General features: G+C 36.2%; 1 protein-coding gene across 1 annotated transcript in view; it reads left to right on the top strand.

Annotated features, from left to right (window-relative positions):
* Positions 1 to 20,579, top strand: part of LOC103506845 (melanopsin-like) — a 77,974-nt gene that overhangs the window by 35,556 nt on the left and 21,839 nt on the right. The window contains exons 4-7 of the mRNA XM_026821814.1: positions 16 to 161; positions 11,081 to 11,339; positions 18,133 to 18,218; positions 19,997 to 20,259. Coding sequence (XP_026677615.1) covers positions 16 to 161; positions 11,081 to 11,339; positions 18,133 to 18,218; positions 19,997 to 20,259 — 754 coding nt within the window. The remainder of the gene's footprint in view (positions 1 to 15; positions 162 to 11,080; positions 11,340 to 18,132; positions 18,219 to 19,996; positions 20,260 to 20,579) is intronic.

Consider the following 20,579-nt stretch of genomic DNA (forward strand, 5'->3'; position numbering starts at 1 on the left):
TTATTGTTGTTTCAGGCTGTGTTTTTTACGCTTTCGGAGTCGGCCACTTTGGACTCCTCTCGATTGTGATCCTGTCAGTGATTGCTGTCGAAAGATACATGGTACTCACCACTAAACCGTTCTCTGGGACTTGGAAAATCACCGAGTGTGGTGCCCGAAAAGTAAGTGTATATTTAAGAGTGATAGGGGAGCCGGCAATAGCACCTTGAATGCTCTAATAAAATCAGTTTCCAATAGATCACTGAAGCCTGAAGCAACGCGTGGTTGGTACCCTACCCGAATGGGTGACCATCGAAAATTCTAAATATAAAAAATAGCCTACTGCTGGCTTTTCCCGAACCCACTCAGTATAGGTGGTGTCAATGTGAAGAGACGGGTAGCTTGTTCCCGAATAAAAAGTACCTAAATACCTCCGTCGCGCCACCAAAAACCATAGTTCCATAGCATCAGTTATAGGTACGGTAACGTTAAACCCCTATCAGACAAAAATTTTCAGGATATAAACATATTTTCAAGCTACAAACACATTTTCACAATATTTATAGATAAAATATATATGATTTTTTTTCTTATTGTTTTACCTTCTAGGAATAGACATACATTATCTCGTTGGCACTGTATCAAATGTAAGCCTTATACCTACGTATTCTAATGCTTCCCCCTTTCATCAGCATATTCCCAATTCCCTCCACACGCCTTCCTGACGGGGGAAGTAGGGGAAGTAACAAAGGTTTCTTTTACATTTCACATCTACTTGTCATTGTAGAGTTTAGGTATGTAGAGCTTTCACTCGAACTCATTGGAGGAGAAAAAATCCACTCTGACTTCCATCAGGACAATTGCAAATATTACAATATCAACAATATGTCGGCGGTCTTATACAAAACAGAAGTTTTATACTTACCTACCTTTCTCTTACGTAGAGCTTTCACTCAAACTCATTGGAGGAGAAAAAATCCACTCTGACTTTCATCAGGACAATTGCAAATATTACAATATCAACAATATGTCGGCGGTCTTATACAAAACAGAAGTTTTATACTTACCTACCTTTCTCTCTCTCTCTCTCTCTCTCTCTCTCTCTCTCTCTCTCTCTCTCTGACTTCTAAAGAGAGGATGGAGGAGGATGAGGAGAAGAAGAAGAAGAAGAAGAAGAAGAAGTTTAGAGTACCTACATAATTACCTATACCTTTTGTAACTACTTATACTTGTAGCTCATAGGTAGGTATACGTACGCACTTTGCTCCGGTACAAATTTTACATCTTTATCGGTTTTCCATAAACTTGCCGTGCCTCCCCAAGGACACCAGGCGAATTGTAATGTAGGCTGAACGATTTTTTCCTTATTTCTAAATATGTCTTTAAGCATTTTACGACGTAAAACTTGTTTTCTTATCTTTTTCTTATTTCCATCTCCGTCTCTCTCCCTCTCTTTTTCTCTTCTCTTCTGTCCCTTTCACAATATTCCTCTCTCCATCTGCCTCTCTCCCTATTTCTTTTGTTCTTCCTCTCTCACCCACATAAAGAAAGTATAGCAACCGAATAAAGACCGCTAACTTTAATGACGAATATTGGTACAAAAGGTCGCCCTGAGTTGCAGTAATCGTACCTCGTCATACCCTGGTTAATATTACTGTGGTTAATAGGACCCTGGTTAACAATACAGAGGTTAGCAGGACCCTGGTTAACATTAATAGTACCCTGTTCAGCATTTGACTTCCGGATAGAAATAATCTCATCCATATTTAAACAACCATGAGTAATCTGTGTTTCATAAATGTTTTTGAAAGTGTAATTTAATTACCTTTGCTTGTGTTAGAAAAAAGTAAACCATAAATTCCTCCTAAGGCGCCTGTAAATAAAATAAACCTAGGTATACCATGTGTATGAAAACAAAATAGACGCGTAGACGTAACGAAATGAAACGTAGAGGTATACGTCACAAATCCCATCATCACCCATGTGTAAGAAAAGTGAGTCACCCAAGTATATCACAAATCCCACCTAAATCTCAACGCTTGCTGTAGAAGCAAAAATTGAATTGGTTTAATTGATTTTTTAGTCCGTCCTTCCTTTATTATTACAATAGTAATAAAAAGACTATTGTATTCGCTTCGGTGTTGTCTGTCTGTCTGTCACTCTGTCAGCCTGTCCCCATAGAAGGACTTATTGTTACAGTTTCCCCTATCTCGGAATGGCTGGATTTCTCCCATCCAGTCTTCCTTCTCTCTTCACTTTCGTGACGAGAACCTTTTTGATGAACATTTTTCAGACGAATCTTGAATTACCCCGTACGTTTACCTCAGTTTCAATTAGAGAGCCTTATAAAATGTTACCCCTACCTAACCTTAGAGTAGGGAATAGAAAAAAGCCAAGCTTTCATAATAAAACACATAGGTATACAACCGCGACTCCGCAGAAGGGAAGTATTGTTCCCGGAACTCATGAATAGAAATTATGTCTCGTGTTTTACAGGAACAAACAGGAACACATTACAGGAACAACTGAATAGGAACAATATAATCAGGAACACATAAAGTTAGCTTGTACATGTGAAGTCAGAACCACGCATTGGAAAGTGGAAATAGAAAAAAAATAGGCAGAAAACCTTTTTTCCCTCTTCTCATTCAGATCTGTTTACTACATGTGTTTACTGTTTAGTTTTTTAAATGTCTGTATTTTTAGCATATTTAAAATTTGTCATTTTGTCTACATTGTGTAGGTACTACTTTTATTTTACATACTTTCCATTTGCTACCTATTCCACCGTTCGTTTGCTATTTATTCCAACGTTTGTATGTAAATATGCCATCTAAAAAAAATGGCCTTGTTAATAGGCAGAAAACCTTTTTTCTCTCTTCTCATTCAGATCTGATGTTTACTACCAACATGTGTTTAGTTTTTTAAATATCAGTATTTTTAGCATACCTATTTAAAATTTGTCATTTTGTCTACATTATGTAGGTATTACTTTTATTTTACATACTTTCCATTTGCTACCTATTCCACCGTTCGTTTGCTATTTATTCCAACGTTTGTATGTAAATATGCCATCTTGTAAATTTCTACCATTTGCTGTTTTATGCCATCTAAATCCCTGCTATTGTTTCTTTCTTGAACGTCCTACGTGAGAGCTTATCCCTTATTCCATGACCTGGACCTACCTACTAGATGTATTTATATTGTGAAGATTATTGAGAGTTTTTTTTTCCAAGTTTGATATCAATTTTAGGGTGGTACAAATTTATGCTGCCAATGCTGATGTGAATGTGTTAATAAAAAAAAGAGGTTTGACAGAGGGAACTGTAACTGCTATGGTCATATCGTCCCGTTATCGAAGAGAGAAGGAAGACAGGATAGGAGGAAGCAAGCCGTTCCGAGAACAAACATTATCCCATCTGGATAAAATTCACCCCGGGCGGGAATCGAACCCGCGGCCTAGGGCTTACAAGGCAGACGCACTACCAACTAAGCTAACGAGGCTGGCTGTGTTAACCTCGATTGTAATAGAAAGCAAAGCAGAAAATAAGGGAAATTATGGTCCACCCTGAACAGGAGTAGGAATTTTCTTTCCAAACATCTGTTCCACTGTTAATCCTTTTCAGCTTTTCACTTTTCTTTCACTTTAACAATTTTCCGTTTTCCCTCTCTTATTTCTCATAGTTTATTATAGTTCCTTTCTTTTCCCATTCATTCCTTTCTTCATTTTCAACTTCTTATTTCTGCTTATCTCTACGTAAAGTTCGTAGGAGGTAACTTTGCCTGTTATGCTCCAAATATGCACATGCAGGTACCTATCTCTTATCATTATCACCTACCTATTTATTATCACGTCGATTTTCGTTTCTGTCTCACCGCTTTTTATGGTTCGGTATCTGGTTCGAGAGAATTGACAACAAGAAACAACCACCTAACCAAAAGAAAAGTTCGGTTCCTTTCTAACACTAACCAGATTTTTTGTCCGCAATATTCAAGAATTGGTTTACTAAACAGAAATCATTGAAATCAACCATTTTGCCTCAGAGAGGGAGAGAAAGGAAAAGAGGGAGGAAGAGAAATGGAAAGAGAGAGAAAGATAAAGGGGGAGGAAGTGAAATGGAAAGAGAAGAAACGGAAAAAGAAAGGAAGATAAAGGGGGAGGAAAGGAAAGAGGGAGAAATGAAACAAGCTGGGCCCGTCCCTCCGGGAATTTTTTAGCCCGTAGTTTATTCGATCGTGGTTAAAGAAAATCAGTACATATGTACCTACCTAATTTGTTTAATATTCAGTTTATTATTATTATTATTATTGATTTGATTTTTGATTATAAATAGGTATATGGTGAGAGACAGTGTATGGATAATGAAAGGAAAAGAGAGAGAGAGATAGATATTGTTGTGTTTTTATTATTATTTTTAAGGATAAAGAAGCCAAGAGAGAAAGAGAGAGAGAGAGAGAGAGAGAGAGAGAGAGAGAGAGAGAGAGAGAGAGAGAGAGAGTGCTCCTTAAAGTTGTAATATACTAGAAGTATCGGCCTACATTAAATTTAATACTGTAAAGAATTTCGCACCATCCACCCCCCTTCCCTCTAAGCTACTGTTCGGATTTTTAGCCCCTCTCTCTCTCTCTCTGAAATTATAGATACGGACCTGCCAAGGTACTTTACTAGGTACAGATTTCAACTGAAGTGCGCCCTACTCCATTCGTGCTGTAAAGGAGTGACTAAAGCCATTCGTAAGGGATTTTTCTCTTTCATTTAGCTGCCTCAAGTAAGATCTCTCTCTCGAAGAGAGAGAGAGAGAGAGAGAGAGAAAGAGAGAGAGAGGGAGAGAGAGAGAGAGAGAGAGAGAGAGAGAGAGAGAGAGAGAGAGAGAGAGAGACAGACAGACAGAGAGTTAACGATGGAAGTACCTAGTAAGGTCAAGAAGAAAATTTCGGAATGGAAATTTGCTGAATTCTTTTTGTGGGATTGAGATTTGAATACTATATACCTACTACCTACTTACTTACTACTATCTATACCTAGGTACTTAGGTACTCCCAGATATGAATTTCGCTATACCTATAATCTATAATATCGTGGAAGTACCTAGTAAGGTCAAGAAGAAAATTTAAGAAGAAAATTTCGGAATGGAAATTTGCTGAATTCTTTTTGTGGGATTGAGATTTGAATACTATATATAGGTACCTATACTACCTACTTACTTACTACTATCTATACCTAGGTACTTAGGTACTCCCAGATATGAATTTCGCTATACCTATAATCTATAATATATCGTCCCTACCTACTCGGAAGAGAGGCGATTAATATTAATGGAGAACGAAGAAGAAGTGATACAAAATTAGGAGTACGAACCAATCGTGAAGGTATCAACAAGTACACTTAGAATCGACTGGAACCTGTGCATACCTAAAGTAGGTAGGTAATTAAAAAGTTCGCTGGAAAAAAAGTTAATAGTGTGGGATTGTTTCAAACTTTCAAGCATACCTAAAGATAATTAGGGGGCCATATTTCTGCAGGATATTTAATTTTAATATCTCTTCCAGACAGGTCTGAGTTTATTGGTGGTCTTTTGTATACTAGTCTTAGAATTTCTTGTTTTCACTAGAAGATACTGTAGTTGAATATCTCTGTGAATTGTATTTTATTGATATTTCTTGTCGACGTTGTCTTGCCAGGGGCATTTCGGAGTAATGAAAAAGAGAATGAAAGAAAAATAAAAACTTAAAGAATAGAAAAATAGAAAGTAAAAAGAACAATAATGAAGACTGAACAGCACTGATATGAGATATGCCTACATAAGCAAGTATTCTTATTATGTAGGACAAGGTAGTTAGGTTAGTTTCAGTGTTCTTGTTTGGTCTACTTATAAGGTATGCATATTGATATTGAATTATTCAAATATTCAAACTCATTTTCTCCTCCTAATAAGCTCGTATTTTTCCGTCTATCTTTCATTCCTATGTACTTTTCAGAACAGCACTGATATGAGATATGCCTACATAAGCAAGTATTCTTATTATGTAGGACAAGGTAGTTATAGGTTAGTTTCAGTGTTCTTGTTTGGTCTACTTATAAGGTACGTATGCATATTGAATTATTCAAATATTCAAACTCATTTTCTCCTCCTAATAAGCTCGTATTTTTCCGTCTATCTTTCATTCCTATGTACTTTTCATATTGTTCATATTGAAATGACAGTTGTAAAAAACCATGTAATAAATACAGCTCGTTTGGTAGAAAATAGAAATGACGAATGATAGAATGTCATGACTGCCATGAACAATGAAATTCAATATTCATAACTCATAAGGACATTACTAAGACAGATGTGGTCTCATGAATTTTTATGTCTTTCACATGACTTTCTACAATGTTTTTCATTTGCGGGGAAAGTAATGCATAAATTCTACCAATGTCACAGAGGAATGTTACAACGTTCTGTTCCTATACATACACTGTCCGTGTAATAAAGTTATACAAACATTTTATATCGTATTAGATGTTGTTCTACATTACCTATAGGTATATTATGTGGATAAACGTGTTGCACATAGGACGTACAAGGTGTATTTTATGTCTTAATTCTCTGTCTTTATACCAGGACGTACCTACATACTCGTATGTAGATTGATCCAATATCCGTTTTACTACGGAGACTGAATCTCGCCTTATGAACACTGAAAGCTTTCTTCGTTCTGAAAATAGCCGACGGTATTTTGCAAGGATAATCAGGATATTTAATTTTAAAATCTCTTTCAGGCATTTAAAATCTCTAGGACACGAAAGTTTTCTTCGTGCTAAAAATAGCCGTATGAAAAGCTTTAAAAAACGAACTTTTCTTTTGCCTATTCAGCTAAATTGTTTTGAATCGCTAGACTTTTGTCCCCTCGAAAATCACAAAAAGAAAAGGAAAGAAATTAGATTAATTGGGAATTTAATAGGTCATTAATTTATGAGTTGAAATTGGGGACCGAAGGACAAAATCTTGGACGATTTACCAAATCGTAGGAAAATCCTAGCAATTGTATTCTTATTTAGAGAGGAAAAACTCTTTATGCCTCACCTCCTCTTTATGTACCCTTTAAAGTCAAAGTAAAATTCAAATGAGGTTCCATTATCAAAGAATCCCTTATCATCCCTATTTTTAGCCTGATGGCCTCTAAAAGCCCGCATAAATAAAGTGTCCAGTATACCGGCATATGACGTGAGGCACACACCATAATCCCATACATTTTTCACTCGAATCTCCTTTCTCAAATCTCTCCCTCCCGATAAATTTTTTTCCTATTTATTTCTCAAGGAAATATTTTTGCATAGCAATTTATTCTGGAATGCTTCGACGGTTTTCGTTCACCACACACTAGGATTTAGTTTTCACGATAATATAAAATACAATGTATACTCGTATGTTTCCCTGTTTCAGGTATGTATAGGGGCGTGGCTGTACGTATTCTGCCTTACACTGCCTCCTCTGTTCGGCTGGTCCTGTTATATTCCTGAGGGATTCATGACCTCCTGCTCCTGGGACTACATGAGTCGGACCATGAGCAATCGAGCTTTCTATCTATACCTGCTAGAGAATATAAGAAAAAGAGTGGATATGAAGACGGAAGGAAAGACAAATCTTATAAGAATTGGGACTGAGGGAAAGAAAAATACGTTCTAAGAGGAGAGAATATCAATTTCTACGTACCTATACCTACTACGAGTATATTGGAAAAAAATATTGAACTTTGTAGTTCAAGTGTTCGAAGACATTTGAAGCACGCTGTTCATGATGAAGTACACTTTGTCAAGTCAAGTTTTTGAAATCCATCATAGAGGAAGAAGAATGAAAAAAAAAATCTGAAGAACATTTTTTCTTTTTTTTTCGAGCAAGATTTATTTGAAGTTCTTCTCGGAGTATTGAAGAGATGGATGATAATAGGGTAAGTGTACCATTTATTCGCCCACCTAAAAAACGTACCATTTATTGGCCCACCTGTACCATACGCCACATAAGTCTGAACTGGACGAAATTTTTCAAGATCCAATTTCATCAAAAGAAAGGGCTTAAAGACTGCTATCGAACCAGTGCTATTCAAAAATTGTAGTCATAAAAACAAAAATTAGAAAAATAAATGTGGGCAGGTGGGCCAATAAATGGTACGTTTTTTAGGTGGGCGAATAAATGGTACACTTACCCTACATGGTTCGAATTTCAGACCTATTGTATTAGATAAGTAGATATCCATTTATAAAAATAATTTTACTCTTGATTTCGAAAATCTCTCACTATGGTAGATGTACCTATATCTGAACATTGATAAATGTGTTCGTATTTGTGTTGACACGTAAATGCTGGAAAAAGGAAAATGTTGTTTCTTATGCTGACTTTTTCTTCCATCTTTTTCGCGATATTTTACTCTAAGTACTCCTCTGTTTCTTGGCAGATAGCCAAACAGACAAGAAATTTAGATATGTATCTACTTATGTATCTCTACCAGGCTTGAATTTTCTCTGGGGTATTATGATCTCTCTATCTCCCTTTCTTCCTATTCCTTTCTCTCTCTTGTCTATTATGAATAACTAATGTCGAAACGGCTATTCAAACAAGCTGAGTTTAAGACAATTCGCCCTTGGGACCAACGATGTTCTTCTCCTGCTTCTTCTTCTTCTTCTTCTACTTCTTTTTTTTCTCCTTCGTCTTCTTAACATATTAAGGAAGGAGTTTAATTTTCTTTGAAGCTATCAGCAAAAAAAAAAAAAAAAAAAAAAAAAAAAAAAAAAAAAACTGGTGTACCTAAACACCACACGACTTTAAAGTTTCTTCTATCTGCTTAGTTGGTTTTGCATACAAAATTTCATCTCTAGACGACAGATAAGTTCTCGAAATAATTCCGGATTTTGCAAATTTGGTCCAATGAAATTAAAGAAATTTTCTATATTAAGTTCTAGTCGCGACAAATTTCAAGATCAGAGCTCATTTGTGTGAGAAAATGTGAAAAAAAAAGAAAAAAAAATCCCCCAAAAACCATTTTTTCTGTTTTTTGGCTTTTTGGTTTTCTGGACAAAATTTGCACCACCACTTTCGTGTTCCTGGTAAAAAGACCTTTAATTTGATATATAGGTCTACTAGGTTTGGATAAGTCCTTCTATGGGGACAGACAGACAGACACACAGACGACACCGAAGAGAATACAATAGCCCGTACCTTATACCTTTTTTTTATTACTATCGTAATAACAAAGGAAGGACGGGTTAAAAAGTAAAGCATCCTTATCTTCTTTCCCTTCAACTTCCTGCCACGGGCTTCACCAAACCTACGCCTCATATTTATATTCTTTTGTTTCTAACCGAACCTTCTTCCCCATCATCACAATTCTTTTGTTTATATTTACTTTTCCTTCCACGATATTGTCTCTATTTCCGTCTTTTACTGTCTACAGCAGTTCCCAAACTTTATTTCCCCTACGCGGCCCCCTTTCTACATGGTTTTCCTTAGCTTGAGATCTGTGTTGTTGTTTGTTTGGGTCAAATCTTGTAACTAAATTTAAAGCCACTTCTACTTGCCCGGTTGATCTGAATTTTGTCTCAGTTAGTCAGTTTTGTTTCAGTTGTGAAGGTGTCACGTCCCCTTTGCTATATTTTATGTGATCTTTCATGAGGACTCGAAGTCCTTCGGGGGCCACGGACCCCAGTTTGGGAATCACTGGTCTAAAATATTTAAGGCTGATTTCGCGTGTCGCTCATCAGGTAGACAAACAATCGGATAAGAGTGTGAAAATGTTTCATTCAAATTTTAATATTTCATTCTTTCATTCATATTTTTAGTCCTTCCTTTAATAAAAGGTATAGGGACGGACTATTGTATTCGCTTCGGTGTCTGTCTGTCTGTCTGTCCCTATAGAAGGACTTGTCCAAACCAGGTCGACCTATATATCAAATTAAAGGTCTTTTTACCAGGAACACGAAAATGGTGGTGCAAATTTTGTCCTTCCTTTAATAAAAGGTATAGGGACGGACTATTGTATTCGCTTCGGTGTCTGTCTGTCTGTCCCTATAGTATAGAAGGACTTGTCCAAACCAGGTCGACCTATATATCAAATTAAAGGTCTTTTTACCAGGAACACGAAAATGGTGGTGCAAATTTTTTCCAAAAAACTAAAAAGAAAAAAAAATGTTTTTTCTAAAAATATATCTAGGTAGGTACCTAGAAAGAAAAAAATCTTTTTTCTTTTCCCTGATTTTTTTTTTATTTGTTAATTTTTAACATTTAACAATTTTTGTATTGCGAGTAATACTGTTTACGAAAGTATCATTTTTAAAAAATAATATCCTTCTCCGTCTCTTTCCCTCCCTCTCTGACTTCTAAAGAGAGGATGGAGGAGGATGAGGAGAAGAAGAAGAAGAAGAAGAAGAAGAAGAAGAAGAAGAAGAAGAAGAAGAAGAAGAAGAAGAAGAAGAATAGAGTACCTACATAATTACCTACCTTTTGTATCTACTTATACCTACTTGTAGCTACATACGTACGCACTTTGCTCCGGTACAAATTTTACATCTTTATCGGTTTTCCATAAACTTGCCGTGCCTCCCCAAGGACACCAGGCAAAAAAAGTAAACAATAAATTCCTCCTAAGGCGCCTGTAAATAAAATAAACCTAGGTATACCATGTGTATGAAAACAAATAGACGCGTAGACGTAACGAAATGAAACGTAGAGGTATACGTCACAAATCCCATCATTACCCATGTGTAAGAAAAGTGAGTCACCCAAGTATATCACAAATCCCACCTAAATCTCAACGCTTGCTGTAGAAGCAAAAATTGAATTGCAGACGTGCTATCAAACAAGCTAACTAGGCTGGCTGGTTTTGTCTTGAAAGTTGCCCACCATTCGAAACATTGATTTTGCAACAATTGCACTACAGTTGCGAAACAAATATTTTCAGTGGGTAGATTTTTAGAAGTATAACCCATCCCTTAGGGCTGTTTGCCCCTACATCTAAGCCTCGGAGTGGGCTTTTTGTGTATTTAGTTAAGGCCTGGGTACTAGGATTTAGTTTTCACGATAATATAAAATACAATGTATACTCGTATGTTTCCCTGTTTCAGGTATGTATAGGGGCGTGGCTGTACGTATTCTGCCTTACACTGCCTCCTCTGTTCGGCTGGTCCTGTTATATTCCTGAAGGATTCATGACCTCCTGCTCCTGGGACTACATGAGTCGGACGATGAGCAATCGAGCTTTCTATCTTTACCTGCTAATGTTTGGGTTCATACTACCTGTAGCCGTTATCACCTACTGCTATGTGTTTATACTGCATGTGGTTCTGGCCCATGGGAAGGAGATGTCCAATTTGAAGACCACAGGTTCGTATACCCTCTTGACTCCAGGAAAGAAAAATACGTTCTAAGAGGAGAGAATATCAATTTCAACGTACCTATACCTACTACGAGTATATTGGAAAAAATATTGAACTTTGTAGTTCAAGTGTTCGAAGACATTTGAAGCACGCTGTTCATGATGAAGTACACTTTGTCAAGTCAAGTTTTATACCTGCTAATGTTTGGGTTCATACTACCTGTAGCCGTTATCACCTACTGCTATGTGTTTATACTGCATGTGGTTCTGGCCCATGGGAAGGAGATGTCCAATTTGAAGACCACAGGTTCGTATACCCTCTTGACTCCCTTTTGGGCCATGACTTAGTACCTACACTAACGTTTTTTCTACTAGTGTTTTTTTTTTTGTTTTCATGTAGGATACCTAATGTTGACTTGTCTTCCATTAAAGTTTAAAATTCACTAAAGTCCGGGGCTACTCACGGAGTTTAAACTCACTTTGAACTCACTTTGAGTTTAAACTCCGTTTAAGTTAAATTCTCTGATTGCGTTAAACTTAAACGGAGTTTAAACTCACTTCGTGGCCCCAGCGGGTCAGACATAAAGATCCTATGTGCCCCGGAGGTTAGATCGAGTTCACAGTGTAATGAGAAAATTTTCTGTGTTGATTATTCTGTCACCTGTCACATTCAATCTAAAAATTACAAACCGTTCCAAGGTTATGGCGAAACAGATTCTGAGACAATCTAAATGCAAAGTCTATAGTTTATGCACAAGTAGGTACTTGTAAACCCACTCCGACATATTTAATTGCCAATAAGGAAATAAAATTAAACTGTGTGGGACCTTAGGGCTTTGGGATTTTGATAGAAACTCCAATATTGTGTCCTTTATTTGAATTTATATTATTTATCTTGAGGCTTTCCTTTACAATGATAGTCGTAAACATAATATTGACAAAAGAATGAAACATCTCTCTCTCCCTCCCTCTCTCTCTCTCTCTCTCTCCGAAATTGAGCTCCAAAATGTTTCTCTATTCTATGAAGCCCATTGTTATTTCTTTCATTTTTTCACCCAATCTCAAATTTGCTAGGTCATTAAAATTTCAAAAACAACTGCAAGCAACACAAGACGAAGAAGAAGAGGGGGGAGGAGAAGGAGGAGGAGAAGAAGAAGGAGGAGGAGGAAATGACGAATGATAGAATGTCATGACTGCCATGAAGAATGAAATTCAATATTCATAACCCATAAGGACATTACTAAGACAGACGTGGTCTCATGAATTTTTATGTCTTTCACATGACTTGCTACAATGTTTTTCATTTGCGGGGAAAGTAATGCATAAATTCTACCAATGTCACAGAGGAATGTTACAACGTTCTGTTCCTATACATAGTCAAGTTTTTGAACTCCATCATAGAGGAAGAAGAATGAAAAAAAAAAAAAAAATCTGAAGAACATTTTTTCTTTTTTTTTCGAGCAAGATTTATTTGAAGTTCTTCTCGGAGTATTGAAGAGATGGATGATAATAGGGTAAGTGTACCATTTATTCGCCCACCTAAAAAACGTACCATTTATTGGCCCACCTGTACCATACGCCACATAAGTCTGAGAGCAAGATTTATTTGAAGTTCTTCTCGGAGTATTGAAGAGATAGATGATAATAATTAATAATAAAAACTAGAACAAAGATAAAAATAATAAAAATTCGACCATGAAATGAGAAAGGGGCGTAAGTCACAAAAAAACGGATTTTGGTTTTATTTCATAAAACATCTTGTTCAATTAGTGGTTTCTTTGGTATCACAAACAGGCATAACTGCAATCCATCCCATTGTAGAGATATCGATATTTTACTCTAAGTCGCAAGTGATATTTTCTAATTTTTCTATTTTTTCTTTTGTACATGAAGAAAAGAGAAAAAAGGACAAAATACCAGTGAAAGACCTTTGTCCAAATCAGATAAAGTACGAAAGAAGTCAATATAATATAGAAAAAATAACAAGCAGGGCCCGTCCCTCCGGGAATTTTTTAGCCCGTAGTTTATTCGATCATGGTTAAAGAATACCTTTGTACCTACCTAATTTGTTTAATATTCAGTTTATTATCATTCTCGATTTGATTTTTTGATTTTACTTTCACGTAATGATTTAAAATCAAGACTAGAGCCCGTTCTCCATTTATTCCCAATATAATGTTTAAGTCACCCATCCATTTATTGGCCTTCCTCGGCGTAGCTTAACATAGGTAACGCTAAAACCGGTCTTAAATGATCGACTGAAATGTTATCTAAAACTTTCTCGCTTTGAGTTCATAGGTCGTCGCGAAAAATTTCAAGATCAGAGCTCATTTGCAGCCTGTTAGCTTAACAGCTCTGTTAAACCTATACAAATCAAATGGAACTTAACAGGTTGTTAGCTTAACAAGCCTTTTAATTCTTCTAAAGGCTGAAAAAATATTGGTGAAATCGACCATAAGTTTTGTAACCCATCAGGACACACTTAACACATTTATGACACATTTATTGTAAAAATAAATGGCTTTTAAAGCCGTAAGTTGTATTAATATTAACATATGAATGAGTATTCCACAAACCTTTACCCAACTCCTATACTCATATCCTATTGTTGTTTTGTTGTTGATGTTGTTGTTGTTGTTGTTGTTGTTGTTATTGTTGTTGTTGATGTTTTTAAAGGTAGGTAAGCTATAAAGGTAGGTTGGAAGTAGCAATGACACACTACGCAGACTTAGTGCCTTTCCATTAGTGTACATTTAATTTTAATGTAGGCCGTGTGTCATGCCATTAGGACTAGTACACTCGAAGGTAGGTGGGTTAGGTAGGTCACAAAAAGTATTGGGATACCTATAGAATATACCTAGTTATAGATTGATAATAATGTTTCTACCAATGCCTACTTCCCAAGTACCTATACGTAACATTATCTCACAACTATTAAGTGGATATTATTACAACTTATTATCGCACTTTTAAAAGTTAGTTAGCTTAGTTGGTAGTGCGTCTGCCTTGTAAGCGCTAGGCCGCGGGTTCGATTCCCGCCCGGGGCGGATTTTATCCTGATGGGATAATGTTCGTTCTCGGAACGGCTGGCTTTCTCCTATCCTGTCTTCCTTCTCTCTTCGTTATCGGGACGATAAGACCATAGCAGTTACAGTTCCCTCTGTCAAACTCTTAAAATAATAATAATAAAAAAAAAAAACAGATTGTAAAGGTGGCGTAGGTTTACATTTAAGATTTAAGGTAGTTAGAGAAATAATGATAGTCTATCTAGTGAGTAATGAGTCTGCAGACATTGTAAACATAAAAAAATAGCATATTTATGTTTACATAGCATAGAGAAAAACAGGAGAGAGGACATTTTATTTTCAAATGACATAATATAATTACAAAGTGTGACTTAACACAAAAGTACAATAATATGATAATACTTATATTAATTCTACCTAACCAACCTTGGTGGTGTAGTGGTTAGTGCGATGGATTCTGGATCTGGAGGTTGTTGGTTCCTTCTTTTTCTACTCCATCTTTTCCTTGTCCTTCTTTTTCCTCTTCTTTTTCTTATTCTCCTTGTCTGGAGCCATAAATTATAATTTTAATATGACAACTTAGTATAAAATATCTAATAATTATAATAGGTACATATTATGTTACCCGTGACTAACCTAAGAGATATCTCTTCCCTCCCTCTCTCTCTCGCTCTCTTTCCCTTTTTCTCTCTCTCTAAAAGCTCCCTAAAAAGTTATCAAAGAAATGTAAAGTTATGTAACACAAGGGTAAAAAAGGAAATAATATCTGCTCAGTCTCTTCCCTCTCTCTCTCTCTCTCTCTCTCTCTCTCTCTTTCCCTTTTTCTCTCTCTCTCTCTCTAAAAGCTCCCTAAAAAGTTATCAAAGAAATGTAAAGTTATGTAACACAAGGGTAAAAAAGGAAATAATATCTGCTCATAACACAGGCTTTATATTTTGGTTAAATTAGGGACATAAATTTAATATCTTTTTCTTATTTTTTATAATAATCTTTAAGGGTTTCACCTTTGTACGTAAAAACGTGATGATCCGGGAAAAATTTGGTGAAGGTCCACGCAGAAGGTACCAGGTTCGATCCCCACCATTGACAAAAATTTGCGATTGTAAGTAGGTGTTTCAATTGCAAATATTTCAACTTGTTTCTTTCGGGAGTTCTCGTGTTGACACTGTTGACCCAGCATCTAAGACGGAAGTATAATGTCTCTTATCCCCCTCATTACACATTGTTTCATTACAATAGGTAAGTATTTAAGGAACCGCTAATGCAATGAGGAAGTATGTATATTTGTATATGGGTCCAAACTTTCAGATTTTAGGTGCATACCTAAATACTCGTAGTTATCTGTTACAAGTAGATACCTGGTACCTGTAGCTACAGTACAAGCATCAAGCTTCAGGAAGCTGTCACGATTATTGTTCAATGTACTGTATGATTATTTACATGAAATCGGTAATTTTATTAGCTTTATTTTACCGTAGTTAGCGAGTAGCAACATCATAATAATACCTATGTATTATTTATTTTTGTTGGAAATACTATCACAAATAAGCTTCAGGCGGATTAGTTTATGCTAAACCTTCTAAATATCTGTAATGGTTGTGTTTCATGATGAACTATGGAAAGGGAATGTACATACACCTACAATATTATGTGTGATTATGAGGCCTTTGTAGTTTATTTATTTACTGTCAACTTTAAAATAATTTGCTTTTAACAGTTTTTTTTTTTTAATTTTATTCCTTCCTAGTTCTTAGTTTACCCAATGTCTAGAACTCGCAAGGCGCCCATGTCAAAGTCCTATGTATTTCTTTCCATTTACATGATTAAATTTACAACGAAAACTCGGCTATGAATGGAATTTTATGTATGTAGGTACAAAAAAAAATCTAAATTATATAATCCATAGGTAGATAGGTAGGTACCTATTTTTTTTTTCTTTTTTTTTCATCCGATCGCTGAAGGCTGGATAATAGGTATGGGAGCAAAGGTAGCATGGATTAAAAAAAGGAGGATTTAGCTAAAAAATAAACAGACTTGGTTTCTAATCATAATACATACAACTTTATATATAGGTAAATACGCGTGGGACAAACAGTCACATAATTCGACCCCTTTGACCTTTTCCATGCCGAATTCAAATTGGGTAAAGTAGTAACTTCTGGTCGAAATAAAAAAAGGAGGATTTAGCTAAAAAATAAACAGACTTGGTTTCTAATCATAATACCTACAACTTTATATATAGGTAAATACTCGTGGGACAAACAGTCACATAATTCGACCCCTTTGACCTTTTCCATGCCGAATTCAAATTGGGTAAAGTAGTAACTTCTGGTCGAAATAGGAAGTTACCTGAATTCGGGTTGATAATAAAGTGTGTCTACACATATTCGATGGCCGTTGATCGACGATGTCTATGTTGTCGAGGCAGTGTGGACGGCTTCAGTCATCGATCGACGGCCGCCGACTATGTGTGGACGGCTGTACACAGCTTTACAACCAAAGTACTACATACATCCCATGAAAATAGGATAACGGGCGATCTATTCATAAATGAGACCAGCGTAGGAAATCAATTTGTAAGCGCAAATATCACAAATCATTTGCACAGCAAACATGACATCTCCACTAATGAGCTTTCTTCTGTTGCATATTGCATACCTACACAGTTACGCGGCGTTCATACAAATTGTGTTTCTTTGCTATCTTCTCTACATCCCTGTTCGTAGTAGATATCAAAAAAATGAAATACGTAGGTACGTACATACATACATACATACATACATACATACATATACCATCTTATCTAGTATCAAAAGAACTTCAGCTCACGTTCTACATACTCCCAACACACGTTTTCATTTATTTTTTTTTTTTTTTTTATCTAGGTATAGCGTAGGAAATCAATTTGTAATCGCAAATATCACAAATCATTTGCACAGCAAACATGACATCTCCACTAATGAGCTTTCTTCTGTTGCATATTGCATACTTACACAGTTACGCGGCGTTCATACAAATTGTGTTTCTTTGCTATCTTCTCTACATCCCTGTTCGTAGTAGATATCAAATGAAATACGTAGGTACCTACGTACATACATATACCATCTTATCTAGTATCAAAAGAACTTCAGCTCACGTTCTACAAATCTACATACTCCCAACACACGTTTTCATTTATTTTTTTTTTCATCTAGGTATTGCCAAATTAGACTGCTAAATAAGCAAGCAGGTAACTAATTTGACTAAAGCCAAACCTAACCTTCATTATTTTCTTCTTCTATGTCCCTTTCTTCTTCATCTCCTTCTTTCTCTTCTTCTCCTCCTCCACCTTCTCCTTCTTCTTCTTCTTTTTCTCCTTCTTTTTTTCAAGGTTACAAATAACGCAGCTTCGAAACTTCGAGTCAATCTTAGATTCATTATCCTATGCAAGAACGAGTGCACTCTTCTATTTCCTCCGGCAACACTCCCCTTTCACACTCTCTTCTGCCAACACAATGGTAGGTCCTCCCTTCTCACTCCCCACAACAGACTCCTTTGATCTTGTAGAAGCCCCATTAGAAATTTACAATGGGGTGCCGACGCTAGTACCAACAGAATGGAAGCGCTGGCGCCCTTTGTTCTCTGTGCTTGACAGGTCGAAAGTTTTGTGATGGTAACAATACGTTTCAACTGAAAATGTGCGACGAAGTCAACCATTTTGGTTTTACTCAGGTTCAAATGGTACGAATATTCTTACTAGCACTGCATTCATTCCTTTGTTCTCTGTGCTTGACAGGTCGAAAGTTTTGTGATGGTAACAATACATTTCAACTGAAAATGTGCGACGAAGTCAACCATTTTGGTTTTACTCAGGTTCAAATGGTACGAATATTCTTACTAGCACTGCATTCATAACTTGAAATTATTTCTGTAACTATAGGACGGCAACAGCAACAACAAGAACAACAACAACAACAACAACAAGAAAAACAACAACAACAACAACAACAACAACAATATCAATATAGGATGTAGGATTGTACCTAGGTACTAGTATTTTGTTTGCTGGGACGGACTTAAAATTGGGACTCAAAACGGCAACAACAATAACAACAACAACAACAACAACAACAACAACAACAACAACAACAACAACAACAACAACAACAACAAGAAAAACAACAACAAGAACAACAACAACAATATCAATATAGGATGTAGGATTGTACCTAGGTACTAGTATTTTGTTTGCTGGGACGGACTTAAAATTGGGACTCTAAATAAACTAAACGGGGGTTTGAAAAATATATATAAAAAAAAAAAACTACGCAACCTAAGGTATCAGAATTAGCATTAGGTATCCATTGTATAATTGTGGACCAATTATAATTCAAAGATGTCTACAGTTTTGTCCTATTTACAAACATTTCTATTTCCTGCATTTTTTAATTACTTAAGGGAGTTTAAATACCTATCGTCTATTTTTTTTTCTCCCCTTAGTGATATAGGTACCTAATACTTTTATTGTTAGACTATTGTATATCAGAATGTGATGTGGAACAATTATAATTCAAAGATGTCTACAGTTTTGTCCTATTTACAAACATTTCTATTTCCTGCATTCTTTAATTACTTGAGGGAGTTAAAATACCTATCGTCTATTTTTTTTTCTCCCCTTAGTGATATAGGTACCTAATACTTTTATTGTTAGACTATTGTATATCAGAATGTGAGATTGTAATTGTACGGCGATCATACAAATGGCTTAGAATCGACAGGGATGACAATCAAATGAGAATGAGAACCATTCCCAGTATGTACCATCCATTGCATACTTAAGTAATTGTACGGCGATCATACAAATGGCTTAGAATCGACAGGGATGACAATCAAATGAGAATGAGAACCATTCCCAGTATGTACCATCCAAATAGGGATTAACTAACATGCTTTAACACAGACCCATAAATATCAAAATAATTAGGAAGTTTTGGCCTCAGAAATTTCCATTTAGTTTGTCTGTGTGTCTGTTTTTCGTCGAACACTTAATCCGATTTGGCTGAAATTGGAAAATTTTTAACAGAAACATTCAATAGGTGGTGGAAAATTGAATGGTTTAGAATTTTAGATATTGACCTACTTAGTAGCCTCTAAAGGTGACCTAGTAAAAAAATAATGACTGAAGGACCTCTTTCAGGATAGTTTTACAGTTCATTGAGCTCTTACCTAAACTAGGTAATTAACTAATTACCTCCCTAGCTAGATACTTTAGATACCTAGTCTGTGAATAGAAAGTAGATACCTTTATCCATGTCCATGTAGGTATACCTACGTAATAACATCTGACACTGACAGCACCGAATGTGGGAGTTGGAGAGGGATTTGAAAACTACGTTTCTAGTTCCTAGCTACCTAAAGAGGAATTCAGGATGCAAGACCTAGCTCCTAACCAACTAGAAAATACGATTAAAAAAAAAAAAAGTGGTGAAGCTTTGTAGTTATCACTTTGTTTTTGTTTTGTTTAGTGTGATACCAATTGGCCACGGAGTCGGAGTGGAAGTTGCTAAAAAAAATAAGGAAATTAATAAAATAAATAATATTACTTAATTTGTAGTAATAATTTTTGTGTTTCATTTGTACAATTTTTTCTGTTTCCCCAGGCGTCTGTCGTGTACAATCCGCTCATCTACGGCCTGTCTCATCCGAGTTTCAAGTCCCTGATGAAACAGTACATGTCGTCATGCACCTCGTTCAACATGACGACGCGTGGAGCGTCCATGTCGCGCTGTCAAAGTCAGAGGGGCTACAAGGGCGATGTCCTGTCTAGTCCCCCAGACATGGGGCATGCGCATGACAGGATGTTTCGGACCCGGGGCTTTCGCAAACTCCATCACCGAGACTTCAACAGTGAGCCGGATCAGAGGTAAGTGCTTCCCTGTGCCCTAAATCACCAAAGTATGGAAAAGTATCTTACAAGTGTAATAGCCAATGGTAAAGCAGAATTTTGAATTTGGACGAATCATATCGAAATATGGAATTTATTGTAAATAATACTTTTCCATACTTTGGTGATTTAGAGCACTGGTGGATTTTCATGAAATTTTGTAAGTTAAGGTCTGGGGCCACAAAGTGAGTTTTCGAGACTTCAACAGTGAGCCGGATCAGAGGTAAGTGCTTCCCTATGCCCTAAATCACCAAAGTATGGAAAAGTATCTTACAAGTGTAATAGCCAATGGTAAAGAA

This window comes from Diaphorina citri, unplaced genomic scaffold, assembly GCF_000475195.1.
Source record: "Diaphorina citri unplaced genomic scaffold, Diaci psyllid genome assembly version 1.1 scaffold265, whole genome shotgun sequence".
Classification (NCBI taxonomy): domain Eukaryota; kingdom Metazoa; phylum Arthropoda; class Insecta; order Hemiptera; family Psyllidae; genus Diaphorina; species Diaphorina citri.